This window comes from Bison bison, unplaced genomic scaffold, assembly GCF_000754665.1.
Source record: "Bison bison bison isolate TAMUID 2011002044 unplaced genomic scaffold, Bison_UMD1.0 scf7180017864322, whole genome shotgun sequence".
NCBI lineage: Eukaryota > Metazoa > Chordata > Mammalia > Artiodactyla > Bovidae > Bison > Bison bison.
In genome coordinates, this window is record NW_011494894.1 from 5,111,733 (window position 1) to 5,131,664 (window position 19,932).

Genomic DNA, 19,932 nt, shown 5'->3' on the forward strand with positions numbered 1-19,932 from the left:
TCATTATCAAATTATTGAGTCAATATATTAATTTAATAAATATTATTTGAATGGATAATGGGCAAATTTTTACAAATGGGTTACTAATTATGATGACTTTCTTCCTATTCCCAGAGGAAATTAATATTCAAATTTTAAATGGTTTTAACAAAACCATGTGTTTTTCCACAAGTTCATAATTTTAAAAGTTAATACAATATTCAAACAATGGTATTTTGAAAGTAAATGATCTGTGTCTATTGAAGATTATAATCAAGAATTTTGAAAATCTTCTTTTTCTTTCTCTTCATTTATTCATTTACACTGAAGTTGTTTAAATTATATGGTAAAAGACCTTAAAGTGCATTTTTTTCTGGGTTCTTTAGCAAAAAAGAAAAAAGCCATTTGTAATTTTTGTCATAAAGCCAAATCATGTACAAAATGTTACAAGGGAGCTATCAAAAGTAGCTCATACCATCTCTCAAAATACTTTGCTTTTATAACCCGATTACAGCTGGTTCATTCCAGGAATGCATAAGGAAACCTGGAAAATATATGAAGCATAGACTCTGTTTCCATTTATTTACTCTAAATCACAAGGAAATTTCTTATATAAAACTACCCTTACTTTGACTCTTAACTCTTTCATCCCCTCTTTGCTACTGCAGAAATAGAAGCAAAAAATTAAGATTGTCCCCGATGAACGTTTCTAATTTATGCTGAAACAAATGCAAATAAAGATAAATCATGATATGTATTTGGCATTTACCTACATTTGCAACCTAGTATCTTCATGGAATTGCCTATCACGTCCCTAAATAATCCTACTGTTTTCAAAGCTGTCTGTTGATTCACTATACAGAAATATTAGAAATAAAATCATGGGTTTTCTTCACTCTTTGTATTCAATGTTGCTGCTGCTGCTAAGTCGCTTCAGTCATGTCCGACTCTGTGCGACCCCACAGACAGCAGCTTCAATACATGTATTCAATTCATGAAATCCTTTAAACTGCCTTTTAAAGAAATAAATTCATATGCTTTCTCCAGAGGTATTAAACTACTTTTAAGTGATACAATTATTTCTGCCAAAAGTACTAACCAACTCTTTCCTTGCAACATGTATCTAAACATGTTTTTCATATAAAAGTTATGATTTTTTTCAAATGAATAGTAATTATATAAAAGGACTTCTGGATAGGCAATTAACAAAAGAAAATTAGAAAATTATATAACTCATCTATGTCTAGAGATTAATGATGTCCAATTACCTCAGGCCAAACTATTAATTACAATTATTAAAGATAACTGCTAACAGTACCTCTTGACGTGGAGGCAGTGTGTGGTAACCAGGCCTCTTATCCCCCACTTCTATGATAAACAAAAGACACGTTTGGCATCCTGGGCAAACAGATGTCTGGCCAGATGGAGCAACGGGCCTAGACATTCAGAAGCTTTTTGGGTAAGAAGGGACTAAGATTCCAAAATTCTTCCTCCCAAGATTCAAATTAGGTCCTTTTCAAAATAATTACGACACATGATCTCACTAAATTTTCACCAAAAAAAAATCTTGCTGTCTTTAATAATTCCTAGATTGGACAATTAAATGTAATTGGCTTTCTTTTTTCCCATTTTTTTCCCACTATAGTTGATTTACAGTGTTTTGTTAGTTTAAGGTATAAAACTTAGTATGTACATATATACGTATGTGTGTGCCTACCAAGTCACTTCAGTCTCGTCCAACTCTTTGTGACCCCAGGGACTGCAGCGCGCCAGGCTCCTCTCTCCATGGGATTCTCCAGTCAAGAATATTGAAGTGGGCCCTTCACCAGGGATATATGTGTGTGTGTTTGTATATACATACACACACATGTATATGAAAAGAAAGTGAAAGAAAGTGTTAGCCGCTTAGCCGTGTCTGACACTTTGTGACCCCAGGGACTTCAGCCTACCAGACTCCTCTGTCCATGGCATTCTCCAGGCAAGAATACTAGAGTGAGTTGCCATTCTCTTCTCCAGGGGATCTTCCCAACCCAGGGATCAAAGTCAGGTCTCCTACACTGCAGACAGATTATTTACCAACTGAGCCATCAGGGAAGTCCCATATATGTATGTATGTACATGTATATATACATAAATCTGTGTGTATATACTTACATATATGTATGTATATACACTCTTCCAGATTCTTTTCCATTATAGGTTATTACAAGATACTACAGTTCCCTGTGCTACACAGTAAATCCTTATTGCTTTGTAATTGCTTTATTAACAATATAAATCTTTATAAAATACAGTATTTTTTGAAACGACAGGTATATCACCTCTTAAATGTGTTCTCTTGTTCTTTCTGAAATAAGATCAGATATACTCTGACATATATATTTTATGTGTGTACATAGATGGAGAAAGTGTACCTACTATTTTAACACAGACATATGCTTTGTCTATAAACAAAAAACTTTAAAAGGAACATTTAAATTTTAAATAGATAAAATATGAAAGGAAATATCCAAAATTGTTGAGGTTCTATGAAAATGGCTCAGTAGAATTTTATCTGCTTCAATAATTTTCTTCATATTTTCTTGTGTTCCTTTGTGGAAACTCTTTAAGAGATCACAATCAGTGATTTCAGAGGCTGATTAGTTGTTTCAGTTTTAAATATCAAGCATTTGGGACATTTTTTTCTCCCAACTTAAATCTTTAACTCCATCAAGTCTTCAAAATGGAGAAAACAGATTGTTTCTTTCAAGTCAGTGCAGATTTGAATAAATTTTTCAAAGACTGAGATTGACACTATAACTTTTTGACAAGTAAGACTCCTATGCAAGTAACTGACTGAATTAAAGACATCTCAGTTAAGATCAATATTTTACTTCAGCTTCTAATCAAAATGGAGAAAATGGCAACCCACTCTAATATTCTTACCTGGAAGATCCCGTGGACAGAGGAGCCTGGTGAGATACTGTCCATGGGGACACAAAAAGTTGGACATAACTGAGCAACTGAACAAAAATCAAAATAGAATCAGCTACATTGTTCACCTGAAACTATCAAAACATTGTTAACTGGCAATACCCCAATAAAAAACAAAAAGCATTTAAAAAATTTGCAATGCACATTAAAAAAAAGAATCAGTTAAGTAAACAAGTTTATTTCTTTTTCTACTTATTTTCATCCTGTTGCTGCTGCTGCTGCTGTCACTTCAGTCGTGTCCGACTCTGTGCGACCCCATAGACGGCAGCCCGGTAGGCTTCTCTGTCCCTGGGATTCTCCAGGCAAGAACACTGGAGTGGGTTGCCATTTCCTTCTCCAATGCATGAAAGTGAAAAGTGAAAGTGAAGTCGCTCAGTAGTGTCCGACACTTAGCGACCCCATGGACTGTAGCCTACCAGGCTCTTCCGTCCGTGGGATTTTCCAGGCAAGAGTACTGGAGCGGGGTGCCATTGCCTTCTCCTTTCATTCTGTTAAATGCATATAATCTGTTGGCTAACATTTGCCCTTAAATTTTTTTTTTTTAAGGAATGTTCTTTCAGGCATTTATAACAGCTTCTTTTCTCCTTTCTCTTTGCTTTTTTGGTGTTTTAGAAAGAAAATTCAGTGAGTGGTATCCATTTGTTTTCTGAGTTTTGTAGACAAGTCATGCCAGAGATGAAAATCATGACTGTCTTTACATTTCATAGGCAGGGATTTTTGTTTCATGGGTATGACTCCCATGGCCCTTATAGAAAGTACCACCACAGTTTGTAACTAGTGCTTCAAACAGTTCCCAGAGCCAACATGGAAAATGAAACCATGAAATGCAAGGTGGAATTCTCATTTTCCTTACAGAGCATATCTTTTAAATACTCCCTATTCCCCAGTATTTCACATTGGAGAAGGGCTGTTTTTGAATTTTGGTATATTTTGCCTAAATAAGATTCTATTGAGAACAGTCATCTTTTTCCCCCCACATGCAAGAAATATTATGTATTATGCATACTTTAAATGCCATCTTGAAAAACTGTTCCCATTCTCAGAGGCCTGTGAGCAATAAATAGTTTTTTAAACAATAAATTATCTTTTGTTTTTTTCTAAACAACTGAAACCATAAAGTACACATGGCTTCATTTAGCCATCTTGGTGACCTGTAAAGCACACCCAGGTGCCCTGGAGAGATAAGACAGTGACAGGAGTGTGTGTATCCAGCACACACTCATGACAACATGGCAATCGGCATAATAATAAAGGAAGAAAGCATTCCACTGGAACTAAGGTATGTGTTCCTTTTTTGGTATTTTTGTGGATGTGGAGATATCCATATTATTTTAAAATATCCGCTCTGAGCTCTCCACTTCATTTTCAACACTTAATTAGGTGAATTCAAAGAAGGGATAAGTGGAAACACTTATGTGTTGTTTTCACACATTTCCAGAAGCTTTCTAGATGTTATAACCATCTCATACATTTTCAAATTTCAGAGGAAACACCCATTCCTACTTATTTTTAAGGTCAGCAAAGTTATGTTTTTGAAAATAATGACTGGAGTGAAACTTAAAACAGAGGAAAAGAAAATGGCAGATACCTCATTTTGGAGCACTAACTTCAAAACCCCGGGGTTCAGAGTCTCATCATTAAGTCCATACACGGAAAGCTCTCACTCTGAATTCTAATCAAAAGTAGCCTTTAGCAATATTGTAGGAAGGGGCTGTGCTGAATTCATCCTCCAGCAAAAGCTTACAGCTTTTCTAATATCAATACTGACCTCAATGAAAAGGAGTATAAAACTCACAAGAGAAATATATCCAGTAATTTCTAATCAATGGGGCTCTTGGTTGCCAGGTTGTTCATATTTTTCACCTGATCAATTGCCAATTGCCACGTCATTTTCTTGGGTTTCAGTTACCGCCTCTGAAATATCTAGTAAATGCAACTCTTCCCTTCCCAGTGGAAACAAATAAAGATGTTTTCTTTAGAGTCTCAATACATGTTACATACAGAAAGATGATCCCTGTTCTGTCTTCCTCCAGAACTCCATGAACCTGTCTGCTCCTTGGCTCCAGGACACTTCTCCACCTAATCACCTACCCCTGCTTCCTTCCCTGCAGGGCTCCAGGGCCTCTTCCTATGTTTCTTTCTTCTCTGCAGCTGCAACTACACAGGCTGACTCCAAGTAGACTCTCGAGCAAGTGGGATTTATTCTCTTCGGAGCTTCCTGACAGTGCTTATCATGTTATTATTATCACTAGTGTTTTATAGGTTACAAATATGGTTAAATGAGGCCATGAGTTCATTCGGGGTGGGGGGGGGCAAAAAATAACATCACTTAATGTTTAAACATTTTTCTAATGCCCATAGATCTGTGATGATTAAAGGAATGCACACAGCATAGTGTCTGGAATATAATAAGCACTCTCTAGGGGTGACCTATATTATTATGACTATAATTGATATTCTTATTAATCCCACAATAAGCAGTTAAACCCTTTACCTTTAAATGGTTTTACTGCGATGTGAAAATAAGAAAGTATAACAAATACAGGGAAATTGTAAATATTTGAGAATCTCACAAAGCCTTTACTAGCCTGAGTTCATTCTCCCTTAGGTATTTATTTGTAAAGGTGGGGCTCACCAAAATATCCCGCAGAAGGACATCCCAAGGACCTATAATAAAATCAAAATCATAGGTTCTCTCTGATGTAGGAGGACCTCCAGGCTCACTGATTTCCATTTTCCTGGGACTCTATTCGGCTTATTATATGTGTCCCTTATTTGATTTAAGCTTCACGGCAGTCCTGTGAGTTAATTACTATGCCTGTTATCACATGAAGAAAGTCTCAGAGAACTTACAGAAAGTTTCCAACTAGCTAAAGGCAGAATACTCATTTAAATCCAGATCTCCTGGATCCTAAAGGCCCATCATAGCATGTTGCCTTTGGTTATCTCAACACAGATGGATGCTAAATACATATTTGTTTTAGGAAAAAATTTTAAAACGTTGCTGGAATATTTTGACTAGAATACATCACTAAATAAAAATAATAACAGTTAGTATTTCTTGTTCTAAACACAATAACTTTGAGATAGGTACTATCATTCTCCTCTTTTTCAGATGAGGAAACTGAGAGAGAAAGACTGTGTAACTTCTGTAACATCCTCTGGCTGGGTTATGAGTCATGGTCCCAGGGCCTGGAGTCTTCACTGCACAGTTCTGCTTGTGCTGGATACTTTGATTTTGCCCGTCCAGATCAATTCTCTGCCCTTCTCCATTAGGCTCTGCATCCAGGGATGCTGACCTTTAAGAACTGCTTCACTAGGGGCTCCGTGGTCTCCCAGCTTCCAGTTAGACTGGGTGAAATGAAAAGCACGAAGAAGGATTCCCCAGGCTTTACCCTCCACGGCTGCAGTTTGCCTGCCAGACGATCTCAACCTTGATCTCCCTGGGCGCTGGTCCAAGCTCTCTCTTCTATTTTGCTGGACTCTCAATGCTTCACCATTGCCTGTTGGCTGCGCTTAGCCCTGCCCACACCTTTGTAGTCTGTTATTCGCTAAACTTTCTTTTGCCCCTGCTGAGTGAGCCATCTCTTTTCTGCTCAGATAATTACTGATATCCTGCTTCTTTAATCATTCTTAGAGTAAAAATTCTGGGATGACTTCCCTCTCTCCTTGCTGCTGTAAGAAAGTTGATGGTAAACTCCCAGAGCATGTTGGCTTCAGCAGTGGCTGGGACAGTCTTGCCTACAAAGGAGGAGAACTTAGAACTGAGATTCCTAACACCCTGGACTTTTACTACCCTGCCACTTATTCAAAGAAAAGTAGACAGCATTTTCAGTGCCCTTCCAATCCCTTATAAAGTAGAGGGTAGTCAGTTTAGATCAGATGTACAAGTCTATTGTGCTGGGTACTATTGAGGAGAGTGAAAAGTCTGGCTTAAAACTCAACACTCAAAAAACTAAGATCATGGCATCTGGTTCTATCACTTCATGGCAAATACATGGGGAAATAATGGAAACAGTGACAAACTTTATTTTCTTGGGCTCCAAAATCACCGTGTATGGTAACTGCAGCCATGAAAGTAAAAGACACTTGCTCCTTGGAAGAAAAGCAATGACCAACCTAGGCAGCATATTAAAAAGCAGAGACATTACTTTACCAACAAAGTTCTATATAGTCAAAGCTATGATTTTTCCAGTAGTCATGTAAGGATGTGAAAGCTGGACCATAAAGACGGCTGTGCACTGAAGAATTGAATCTTTTGAACTGACTGTTGGAGAAGACTATTGAGAGTCCCTTGAACTGCAAGGAGATCAAACCAGTCAATCCTAAAGAAAATCAGTCCTGAATATTCACTGAAAGGACTGACGCTGAAGTTCCAATACTTTGGCCACCTGATGTAAAGAGCCTATTATTGTAAAAAGATCCTGATACTGGGGAAGATTGAAGGCAGGAGAAGGGGATGACGGAGGACGAGATAGTTGGATGGCATCACTGACTCAATGGACATGAGTTTGAGCAAACTCTGGGAGTTGGTGATGGACAGGGAAGCCTGGCATGCTGCAGTCCATGGGGTCACAAAGAGTTGGACACGACTGAGCGACTGAACAAGAACAACTATTGAAATTTCCCTATTTGATTAGTCTCATGTGGCTCTCTCCTATCTATCAATGAAGAAACTTCAAAGATCTTGCTTTCCCAGTGTTCAGTGCACTGACTAGCATCAGGTAGCTCAATCATGTGCTGAACAAATGAATCAGGATGGAATCTCTGATGTGTCACTTTACTGTTAAAACTGCATCGTCTGATAAAAACAAAAGAGGAAATCAAAAGCAGGATTCACCATGGTTATGGGTGCAGTTACATGATAAAGAATGTACATGTCCCCTACATTCGGACATGTACAGCCAGCAGTAGTTTAACCCTGAGCAAGATGGTCTGCCTCCCTAGGCCTCTTCCCCTCATCTGTGAAATAGAGGTGATGTTCACGGTGTATTTTTTTTTTAATTATTTTTTTATTGAAGGATAATTGCTTTACAGAATTCTGCTGTTTTCTATCAAACCTCAACCTGAGTCAGCCATAGATATACATATATCCCCTCCCTTTTGAACCTCCCTCCCATCTGCTGCCCCATCCCACCCCTCTAGGTTGATACAGAGGCTCTGTTTCATGGTGTCTTTCTTATAGGCAGTAGTAAGGATTAAGTGAAATGAAACAAAGTAAAATAAAATTCATCTCTTGCTTAGAGGCCATAGCAAGCACCCAATCATTCTGATCTGGTGTCATTTTCTTAATCACACAGCATATTTTCTTACGCTTGGACCACGGAAAGGAGTTACAGGAGTCTTTCATGTCTGATAGAAAATCAAGAGGAATATGTCTATGCCAAACAGAGCAGCACAGGGCACCACTCCAGAAGAAAGCCCTGGGTATTAAAAAGCAATGTCGGAATTAAAACATCCCTACACTGACAATCTGAAAGTTATAACAGTCATTAAGATATACTCTCATGGGACTTCTAAATATCATCATTGACCTCGTTCAAAAATGTAAATTTCTTGACAATTATTTCTTTATTTAATAAAATTTCTTTCTGCTATAACATAGTCAGCTAGCCAGCATTACTTAGGAGGGGGGAATAAAAGCAATCTACAAGTGTGGGATGTAGAGGGAGAGGTTTTGGGGCGGGGACTGGAAACGGAGACATCTGAAGATATCAGCTGGAAGCAGTAGACAGAAAGGATTGGGAAACAGAACAAGTGAATCACCCACTGGATGATGGATCTTTTGTGTTAGGTTCTTGGACACAAGAATATAACATCTGTGGGTAACTTTGAGATTTCAAACTTGAACTTAAACCTAGGAAGCATTAATTGGATCACTGACAATCACCCAGTTTATAAAGAAATGAAAAACTTAGACTGTTCAGGTCCTTTTCCGTCTTCAAAGGTGAATTAAGTGCATCTCTGAGATGTGTCTTAACTTGTATTGCCAAAGAGTAATACCACACAATGACTTATATATCCCTGATGCTCAGCCAAATACTTGCTTTTCTTTGGTTTCTCTTTTATGTTAAATAAAGATGAAAGATACCTAGATCTTCTCCAAAAAAAATGAACAAGAAGAAAGAAAAAAAAAATTCAAGTAATCTCGAGAGAGTTGACACAAAATATAACCTGCTCGTTTAGGAAACTGATGAACTGGGTTAGGAGGAGAAAGCACAATAATCAACAGATTCCTTTGGAAACAAAAGATGAAAAAAATCACTCTATTAAAATGAAAGGACTCAGTATGTGTATGACTTCACCACAGTTCTTATACCTATCAAATGTGCAGACATCATTATAGCATCTAGGTTCCTTAGAGTTTATAATATTTACATAATAGGAGAATCTGGAACAATTCGAAAAGAGAAACGGCTAAATTACATGCTAAAAATTTTGCAAATCCAATTTTAACACTGTCATTCTGCTTTTTGTTTTAAAAAAATCATTTACTTTGGTGGTTTTAAGGAATATATTGGTTTATGGGGCTCCAGAAACCCCTTCAGAATATCTCTTTTACACACATCAAAAAAAGAACCATCTCTCCAGCCTCTTCCCAGACTGTCCCACTCAAATTTATTTCCCAGCAACAACGAACCATCTGGTTTCTAACAAACACAGTGGCACAATTTCCCTACTTTGAAAGCAAAATAACAACACTATAAGGATTAAAACAATACTACTTAACATTTATTGGGCACTTACCCTATATTGGAACTTGGGAGGAACATTTCATATGCATTATCTCATTTAATATAACAACTTCCTAAAATGTATAATTCTACTATCTCCATTTTATATTTACATATCCCCATTTTCTTTTACAAAGAAACTGGGACTTACAGAGACCATATCACCAAAAAATACAGAATTCTTATCAGTTAGGAAGACTTCCCTGCTAGCTCAGTTGGTAAAGAATCTGCCTGCAATGGAGGAGACTCCAGTTCAATTCCTGGGTCAGGAAGATCCGCAGGAGAAGGAATAGGCTACCCACTCCAGTATTCTGGCCTGGAGAGTTCCATGGACATGGAGTCACAAAGAGTTGGACACGACTGAATGACTTTCACTTTCACTTTTCACTTTTATAAGTTAGGATGCATTTATTTGTAAGGTACCGTAATGTTCAACTCTAATTGGCTTAAACAAAAAGATTACTGCCCTAATTCTTGAGCTTAGAGGTAGGATGGTCTGAATGTTGACTTAATCCAAAGGCTCTGGACTTCCTTAGCTCTTTAATCCCCCTCATATTTATTTCAAGCTCAGACTTGTATGAAGATGTCTGCACCAGACTTGGGATTTACATCCATGCAGGACAATATACAGAAAATATCTTTTCCAAGACATCCTTAGCTAAGTCTCTTTGAGATTTAATGACCTTTCATGAACCAACTGAAAGGGGGATTAGAATTGCTATGGTTGACATAAACATCAAAGTCCACCCCGGTTGGCATTAAACTCCAGCTTATAAAAATGGGCAGTTTTAGTAATGCTTTTATCTAGTCCTCTTCTGCCTAGCTGAACTTAAAGATCAGGGTATCAACTGATAATCTAGGAGAAAAAGACTATTAACATAGCAGTGGGTTAACTTTCTGTGATATATCTACATCTATACAATTTTCTGTAATTTATACCAAAATTTTTAAACTGCTATTCCTATAAATTAGTTGGTAATTTGGACCATAAAGAAGGCTGAGTGCAGAAGTATTGATGCTTTTGAACTGTGGTGCTGGAAAAGACACTTGAGAGTCCTTTGCAAGATCAAACCGTCAATCCTAAAGGAAACCCTGAATATTCATTGGTAGGACTGATGCTGAAGCTGAAGCTCCAATACTTTGGCCACCTGATGTGAAGAACTGACTCACTGGTAAGGACCCTGATGCTAGGAAAGATTGAAAGCACAAGGGGAAGAGGGCAACAGAGGATGAGATGGTTGGATGGTATCATCGACTCAAAGGACATGAGTTGGAGCAAGCTCCAGGAGATAGTGAAGGACAGGGAAGACTGGTATGCTGCAGTCCATGGGGTCACAAAGAGTTGGACATGACTGAGTGACTGAAAAACAGAATTCTTTCTTAGGACTACGCATCGCCCCATTTGTTTAATAAGAAAGTCTGTACCTCTGTAGGGCTTATAATCTTCATTTAAGACAATAGTATTTTCAATTTTTCATAAGTCAATTTTCTCTGAGTGTATGAATATAAATTGTCACACTAATGGGACAGACAAGGTTATAGTCTAGCTCTGGGACCCAATCCTAATATTGTCCTATGTTTGTCATCATTTAATCACTAAATCATGTCTGACTCTTTATGACCCCATGTATTGTAGCTCGCCAGCCTCCTCTGTCCATGGGATTTCCCAAGAAGATACTGGAGTGGGTTGCCATTTCCTTCCAAAGGATCTTCCGGACCCAGGGGTCGAACCTGTGTCTCCTATACTGGCAGGTGGATATTCTACCACTAAGCCACAAGGGAAACCCAACAATAAAGTTCTAAGGTTCTCCCTAGAAGTTTCAGTTCAGTCGCTCAGTCCTATCCAACTCTTTGCGATCCCATGGACTGCAGACCGCCAGGCCTCCCTGTCCATCACCAACTCTTGGAGTTTACTCAAACTAATGTCCATTGAGTTGGTGATGCCATTCAACCATCTCATCCTCTGTCATCCCCTTCTCTTGCCTTCAAACTTTCCTAGCATCAGGGTCTTTTCAAATGAGTCAGTTCTTTGCATCAGATGGCCAAAGTATTGGAGTTTCAGCTTTAACATCAGTCCTTCCAATGAATATTTAGGACTGATTTCCTTGAGGATGGACTGATTGGATCTCCTTGCAGTCCAAGGGACTCTCAAGAGTCTTCTCCAACACCACATTTCAAAAGCATCAATTCTTCAGCGCTCAGCTTTCTTTATACTCCAACTCTCACATCCATACACGACTACTGGAAAAATCATAGCGTTGACTAGACAGACCTTTGTTGACAAAGGTCTAGAAGTTCATCCAATTTGTTTTGAGAATCTCCAAGTTATGCGTGCAGGTTCAGTCAGCTGCTCTTTCAAATGAACTAGGTGCCTACTGACCGTGGCCATGACTCTTCTCATCTCTTCTCTTCTATAGTACCTTCTGCTGGGAACCACCCTGTCCTCTGGGCATGGTATACTTTGTTGCCATCAATGCCCCATCTGTCTGCACTGAATGCCACTACCACTCCCCCAAAAGCCTCATAACCCCCTAAGTGGGTGATATAAGAGAGAGTGATGCTCTTCTCCACTATGCCCTACTTCATGCTAATGATACCCGAGTCTGTACATAATCCCACGTTAAAAACAACTCCAAATGTTGCCATTCCCATCATTAGGGTCAAGCACAAGGTCAAAGGACAAGAAACCTAGTTCCAGAGAGAGACACCTTGCACTCTTCTCCAACTTCAGGCTCCCAAACTCTCATGCAGATGTTTATTCAAATAACTGTTAAGGTCTCCCCCTGTAGTTGTCAGACCTGCCCAGGCATTTCTGAATTGCTACAGTGGACACTGAGGGACACTTCCCTCATAGCTTTCCTCAAAGCTCAGGGACACTTCCCTCATAGCTCAGTCAGTAAAAAATCTGCCTGCAACCCAGGAGACCCGGGTTCAATTCCTGGGTCGGGAAGATCCCCAGGAGAAGGAAATGGCAACCCACTCCAGTATTCTTGCCTGGACAATCCCATGACAGAGGAGCCTAGCAGGCTACAGTGCACGGGGTCACAGAGTCAGACATGACTTAGTGAGTCAACCACCACAATGGACACAATTCGGACTCAAGTCATGGTTTCCTCCAAAGGCTGTTTCTTACAAGAAAATTTGTTTACACTAAAGCAATATTCCATGTTTGTATATCATATATTAATAAAAAATATTTTAACTAAATTATTTACTCTAGAAATTTGCAATGTGCCCTTAGTTCCTGCATGATCTAATAGGAACTCTTTAGTTGTAAGAGAACATAGTGAACCATTTCTTTCAAGACAAGGAAGTTTGTCATGAAATGAACAGAACTTGTTTATTGACTATATTCCCTGTGCTGTCCATTAGATCCTTAAAACTTATTTATTTTATGCTTATTAGTTTGTACCTTTTAAGTCCCTTCACCTATTTTGCCCTCTCCCCACCCATTCCCCTCCGGTGATCACAAATTTGTTCTCTGTGGGTCCGTTTCTGTTTTGTTACATCTGTCCGTTTATATTATTTTTTTTAGATCCCACATATAAAGTGAAAATATATGGTATTTGTCTTTCTCTGTCTTATTTGACTAAGCATAATATGCTCCAGATACTTTATATATATCTGGAACATGTCTATATATGGATATAGAGCATATCTATACAGCATATAGAGCATATCTATAGCCAAATTTTTATAAATATATAAATGTATATATAATATATATATTATATATATGTAAAATCCTGTGTTACAAAGAAAAAAAAACCCATCTTTTTAGCTCATATCAGAAACTTCAGTGTTTACCACATATTAGATCACAAAAAAAGAGGAAAATAACACACACACATCCACATGTATGTATATATATGAGTATGTGTGTATATATCTGTGGATATATATTTATGTATGTGTGTTTATAGAAACACACACAATACAGTTAATCATGCTGTTATTCTTCAATAGTTGAAAACTGTTCATTAAGGAAAATTTTAATACTAATTGCAGTAATGACAAACAAAAAATAAAATTTGATAGATACCCTGACCACAACAAATCAAACATGAATTATGCAAATGTAATATCTTATCTTTTTTTGGCATGTTCCTAGAAACTTACCTGGGAGCCAAATAAGTAAACAAAATTTTATCATCACAGGTAGGGTCAAGGCGAAGTAACAGAAAGAGAGAATCACGACAATTAAACATACCTCAAACACATTTTTAGAAACCACAAAGATTTTCTTAATATATACGTTATAGACTATCATAAAAATTTTTAGGTAAGTATATAGTTATTGGGCAATAGTTTTTATTTTTTATTTTGCAGATCAAACTTCATTAGAATTTGGCTCAATAACTAACTTCTTATATTCTAGTTTAGTGAACAAATGTAAAATGAGTCAAGGAAGAGTCAAATCAAGCCTCATTTTACCAGTTAGCCAAAAGCTTTACATCAGAAATACAAACAAATGAATTTTAAATAAATGTATACTCAAATCTAAATAATTTATCAGCATAGCATAACACTGTCTAGAAATTAATACAAGATAAACCTATGCTTCTGCACATCAGTTTAATGCCTTTATTAACATGTAGCCCAGGGGGAAAAGCCTTTTTGTTTGAATTGTTCTTGAAATCCAAACTGACACAATTAGGTTTGCCCAACTGATATTGATAAGGTAGTGAATAATAAAGTAGACCCACTTTATTAAACTGACCTCATTAACTTGTTTTTTGTCCAGATGGAACACTTGACCAGAACTTGTAGAGGCAATTTCTTCATAGACTCTGTATCCAATATGGCTTCTGTCATCACAATCTCCAGTAAGCACAAATACCACCTACAGTTTTTGAAAAAAAGAAGATAATTTAAAGGATTTGGGGAAATCACCATATGGTTATTGAGCACTTACTGTATATTAACATACTGCCAGGCAAGTGGGAGATATGTGTGTGTGTGTGTGTGTGTGTGTGTGTGTGTATCTTCCTGATTCACGCAATTTACAGGTGATCTTGAAGTTAACTTTACAAAAGAGGTAAAGTTTACTTTGTTATCTATGAATCAAAACTTGGAAATCTGACTTGTTTTGGCCATAGTTCAGTTCAGTTCAATCGCTCAGTCGTGTCTGATTCTTTGCAACCCCATGAATCGCAGCATGCCAGGCCTCCCTGTCGATCACCAACTCCTGGAGTTCACCAAAACTCATGTGCATCGAGTTGGTGATGCCATCCAGCCATTTCATCCTCTGTCGTCCCCTTCTCCTCCTGCCCCCAATCCCTCCCAGCATCAGGGTCTTTTCCAATGAGTCAACTCTTCACATAAGGTGGGCAATGTATTGGAGTTTCAGCCTCAGCATCAGTACTTCCCAATGAACACCCAGGACTGGTCTCCTTTAGGATGGACTGGTTGGATCTCCTGGCAGTTTTGGCCATGAAAACAAGGCAAAATGCACATTCTACTGGTTCCAAACTGACACTCAAGCTGCTGCTGTTGCTAAGTCACTTCAGTCGTGTCCGACTCTGTGCGACCCCATAGACGGAAGCCCATCAGGCTCCCCCGTCCCTGGGATTCTCCGGGCAAGAATACTGGAGTGGGTTGCCATTTACTCCTCCAATTCATGAAAATGAAAAGTGAAAGTGAAGTCACTCAGTTGTGTCCAACTCGTGGCGACCCCATGGACTGCAGCCCACCAGGCTCCTCCATCCATGGGATTTTCTAGGCAAGAGTACTGGAGTGGGGTGCCATTGCCTTGTGTATTTCCACTTGATCTCTTAGTGTTTCTGCCTTGGTCATGACAAGATCATACCTAAACTAGATTACTGGTCTCAGAAAGAGGTGGAGAAACTTGCAAGGAAGAGCCAAGTCACCCAGAGCTCAGCTGAGATAAGCCAAAACCAAACTCTGCCTAGATACACAAGTGAGCAAGCAGAGCCTAGGGCAACTGAGCCCGACAAACACGTGAGAAATACATGACTATTGTTTAAGTCACTGAGAGTTAGAACAGCTTGTTACTCAGCAATAGCTAACTGATACAATGAGTAATTGACTCAGACAAGATTTCACATAGGAGGTGACATTGGAAATACAGGCTTTTCTGTTAGGGCTGTGCTTCTGTCAGTTATATGGATAAGATGATAACAAATATCTTAATTAAACCCTAATCATTTCTTTTCCATATTGTGAAACAATGCATTTACATGCTATGTACAAATATCACATATCGATTTACATTAAATCACACATACATACATATTGGAGCCCTTATATATGGATCCATAATTGTAGCTGTTGACGTTTGCCACACATGGGATAGTGAGAGGTGAGGCAATCTCTTACATGCTGTATTTCTTACAGCTGCATTCAGATGGAAAACTGGGGGCTGGGGGGTTGACTCCTACTCACCTGTGACTGTTTCTGCTGGATAAGCTGCAGCACCTCATGAGTGAGTCGATAATCCTTGGATCGCGCATCAGTGAAAACATAGATGAAAGACCCAGGAAGGGAAATTTCCAAGGCAATTTTTATAGCTCCAATACTCATTTCTGGACAGTCACCACCACCCTGTTGAGAAACAGTGAGAAAAATCCTATTATTTCACTAGCAGAAAAGAGACAGTTACGACAAATTGCCTTAGAAGCTCAAGAACCAAGAAAGTTCTCTTCATTTCTATTTTCTGTCCGTTTGCCACTGGATTAACCACTTTGGTTACAAGGAAATGGAAAAAATATAAAGTGACATGGAGACAAAACAAAAAAACAAAAACAACTGTAATTACGGATAAATAAAAAATTCACCCCAGATACACAAAATAGAAATTGTTATACACTTTGTAATTAAATATTGATCAACTCCCATTCTCATCCATGACTATTTCATACATCTCCTCTTCTCTTATTCTGACTCTTATTTGATGACCTTCCCTCTATTGTACTGGGAAGATAGATGCAATCAATAGAGAACTTTCATAAACTTTTAACCTACAGTAATAGTAGCCACATGCCCTGCCTTCATGGTGAAGGAATCATTTCACTCACAGCTAAGGCTAACTTCTCACCTGTGCCTAATCAAGGACATAGTTCCTGTGACCATCCCTTCTCTCCATTCCATTGTCAAAATTTTTCTTTTTACTGGATCATTTTCACCAGCAAACAAATAAACTGGTTTATCTCCTACACCCCAAGTTTCTGCTCTGATGTGACCAATCAGAGAAAACCTCCATGACCACCTTATGTAAAGTACAGCCCCTTTGTAACTCTTTTCACTGCTTCATTTTTACTACTAACACATAATTTCTGTGTTTTATTTGCTATTGTATTAGGCTCAAAATAGGCTTCTCAGATGGTGCTGGCAGTAAAGAATCCACCTATCAATACTGGAGATGCAAGAGATGCAGGTTCAAACTCAGGGTGGGTAAGATCCCATGAGGAGGGCATGGCAACCTATTCCAGTATTCTTGCCTGGAAAATTCCATAGACAGAGACTGATGGGCTATTGTCCATGGGGTTGCAAATAGTCAGACTCAACTGAGCACACACTACTACTAGGCTCAATATATCATCCTAAACAAAAACAGCCCTCGCCCTAAGAGGAATTCCTGCCATATATATTTCCTTCAAGCACAGATGAATTTAAAGATAGAACTCAGCATGCTGTGTGTACAGTGTTAGACATTATAATTTAAACTTAGGACTATATCCTACTTATATTATCATGTCATCAATGTTTTTTTCAAAATCACAGCTTTTAATGATTGTGAAATATTCTGTCTACATCCCATAATTTAGTCAGGCATTTCTCTACTGTTGAACATTAATGTTCTTTCAAATCTTCCTCTATTTTAAAGATATAAATACAAATCTATCATAGTATATCTATAATATATATTATATATTATAGTAATTTTATATTTTTTTTCCTCATGTTTCCTTAGCAGATATCAATAACTATAGGGCCAAGGAATGAACTTTTAACCAGGATGTTTTGAGCAATGAGTAAGTGCTTAAACCCCCTGCTAGGATTCAGGCACACAGATGAAGAAGCCAAAGCATCTTGTACTTAAGTAGTTCATGCCTACAAAAGGCAGTCAAATAAACAGCAGGGCAGCTTGGGAACATTTTGGGGTGGGAGGGCTTGTGATTCCACAGTCCACCAGAACCCAGTAAGAGTGAGCTCTTTCTCAAAATGAAAAGAATTACTTGATAAGGTTTTATTCTAAACTCTGGAAATTCTACTTGATTCTCCTACTGTGGCTTTCCCTAGAGTCCAAACAGTCTTTAATTTTGATACAGATACACTGAGCACCAGAGGTCTCAACAGGGTCATACAAAACCAAACATTAGAACTGTTTACCCTTTAGTCTGGACCACCTGAGCAATCTTTTCTTGCACTGGATCCCACTCAATGCTTTTGGCTTTTAAACATCATCAATGGAATGAGTTGGAACCAAGCACCAACTGTTACAAATTACTTCTGAAACTGAGACACACTTTACAATGTCACACATCAAAAATCACGTCATTAAATAGTAGGGGGCTGGATACTGTAGTGACTTTCGAGAAGATAACAGCTATGGACTCCCAGAAATTTTATTGAGTTAGCAGGTCCTTCTATTTTTGCACTAAATGTTTCCTATCCTCTGTTACTGATAATGCATTTTCACAGCATCTAGTTTAACAAGTGATACTGTTCTCAAAAACTTGTACACATCTATCTTCAGACTGTACCTACCTCCCAAATTTCAATTTTCTATTTACAATTGCTTTTTAGATATCTACTTCTAGATGTTTTACAGGTATCTACAATTCAGGGCATCTACTATGGAACTCTTTATATTTTCTTCAACCGTATCGTCCCTATTGTGGGTACTGCCTGCCTAGAGGTTTAGTTCAAATCCTGAGTCACCTCTGACCCCTCCCCCGCCTTCCTTCACCTAATCAGTGGCCAAACCATTTTCCTTCTACATCCATTATGAATTTGTCCCCTCCCTTCCCCTTTACTTCCTACAATTCACTCTTCTTATCATTAATTGTATTACAAGTATAGCCTCCTATCTAATCTTCTGCTCTTCCGACCACCAAATTTTATATTTCCTGAAGTAAAGAGCTGCCTAGATCACATTCCTACTAAAATCTTTTATTAACTACTGTGCTGGATCAAATTCTCTCTCTAGCTTTCTATCTCCTGATGCTCCCTCTTCAAAAACTGCTTCCTTGGTAACTAGACTTAACCATGATAATCATCGTGAAATGTAAAGAAATATTAAATCACTATATTTTGTAACAGGAATTGTGTTGTAGATGAATTACATTTCAGAAACAAATGAACTCATAGAAAAAGAAATCAGATTGTGGTTACTAGAGGCAGGGGGGGGGGGAACATAATGAAGGTAGTCAAAAGGTACCACCTTGCAGTTATAACTAAAATAAGTACTAGGAATGTAAGGTACAACATGGTAAATATAATCAACAGTGCTGTATGTTACATACGAAGGTTGTTGAGAGTAAACTTAGTTCTCATCACAGGGGAAAATGTTTTTTTTATTTCTCTGGTTTTATATCTCTTTTTGACCTTTGCACAAAGAAATATAAAACTAGAGATATCTCTCTGGTTTTGTATCTCTTTGCGACTCTTTGCAACCCCATGGGTTGCCAGGCTCTTTTGTCCATGGAATTCTCCAGGCAAGAATACTGGAGTGAATTGCCATTTCCTTCTCCAGGGATTGAACCCAGGTCTCCTACGTTGCAGGCAGATTCTTTACCACTGAGTCACCAGGGAAGCCCCTATACAGTGCTGTATGTCATAATAATTATACCTCAATAAAAGCGGAGGAAAAAAATTGCTTCTTTTAATCTATTTTCTATTCTTTAATTATGCCCCTTGCTTCACACCTTAATTCCTTTAGTATTTTCAATTAAATTCTCTTTCTACTGTTCCATCTCAACCATCAAACATTCCTCACCGATGTGTGCATGTCTAAAATCTTCCATTTTCCAAAAGCTCTTTGATGGCAGTAATGGTGTGCTAAATCCTGAGTCCTCAGATCATAGCATTTGCTGACATACAGTAATTGCTGAGTAAATATTTGTCAGATTGAACTATTCTCCAAGTTCGAGATAATATGCCTTCCTCTCTTGAAAATGTTCTCTTTTCTCCCATTCAGATGTACTTTCTCACTCACTCTTCAGATGGACTCTAATTTGTTTTCTTCTTTATGTAACACATTTTCCATGGCAGAACAATTATT

The 19,932-nt window shown here is 38.1% G+C and overlaps 1 protein-coding gene across 3 annotated transcripts in view; it reads right to left on the reverse strand.

Moving 5' to 3' along the window:
* HMCN1 (hemicentin 1) overlaps positions 1 to 19,932 on the reverse strand; it is a 541,857-nt gene that overhangs the window by 379,088 nt on the left and 142,837 nt on the right. For all 3 annotated transcript variants that reach the window (XM_010853073.1, XM_010853072.1, XM_010853074.1), the window contains exons 3-4: positions 16,092 to 16,250; positions 14,407 to 14,529 (exon numbers count right to left, since the gene is read on the reverse strand). In XM_010853073.1, coding sequence (XP_010851375.1) covers positions 14,407 to 14,529; positions 16,092 to 16,250 — 282 coding nt within the window. The remainder of the gene's footprint in view (positions 1 to 14,406; positions 14,530 to 16,091; positions 16,251 to 19,932) is intronic.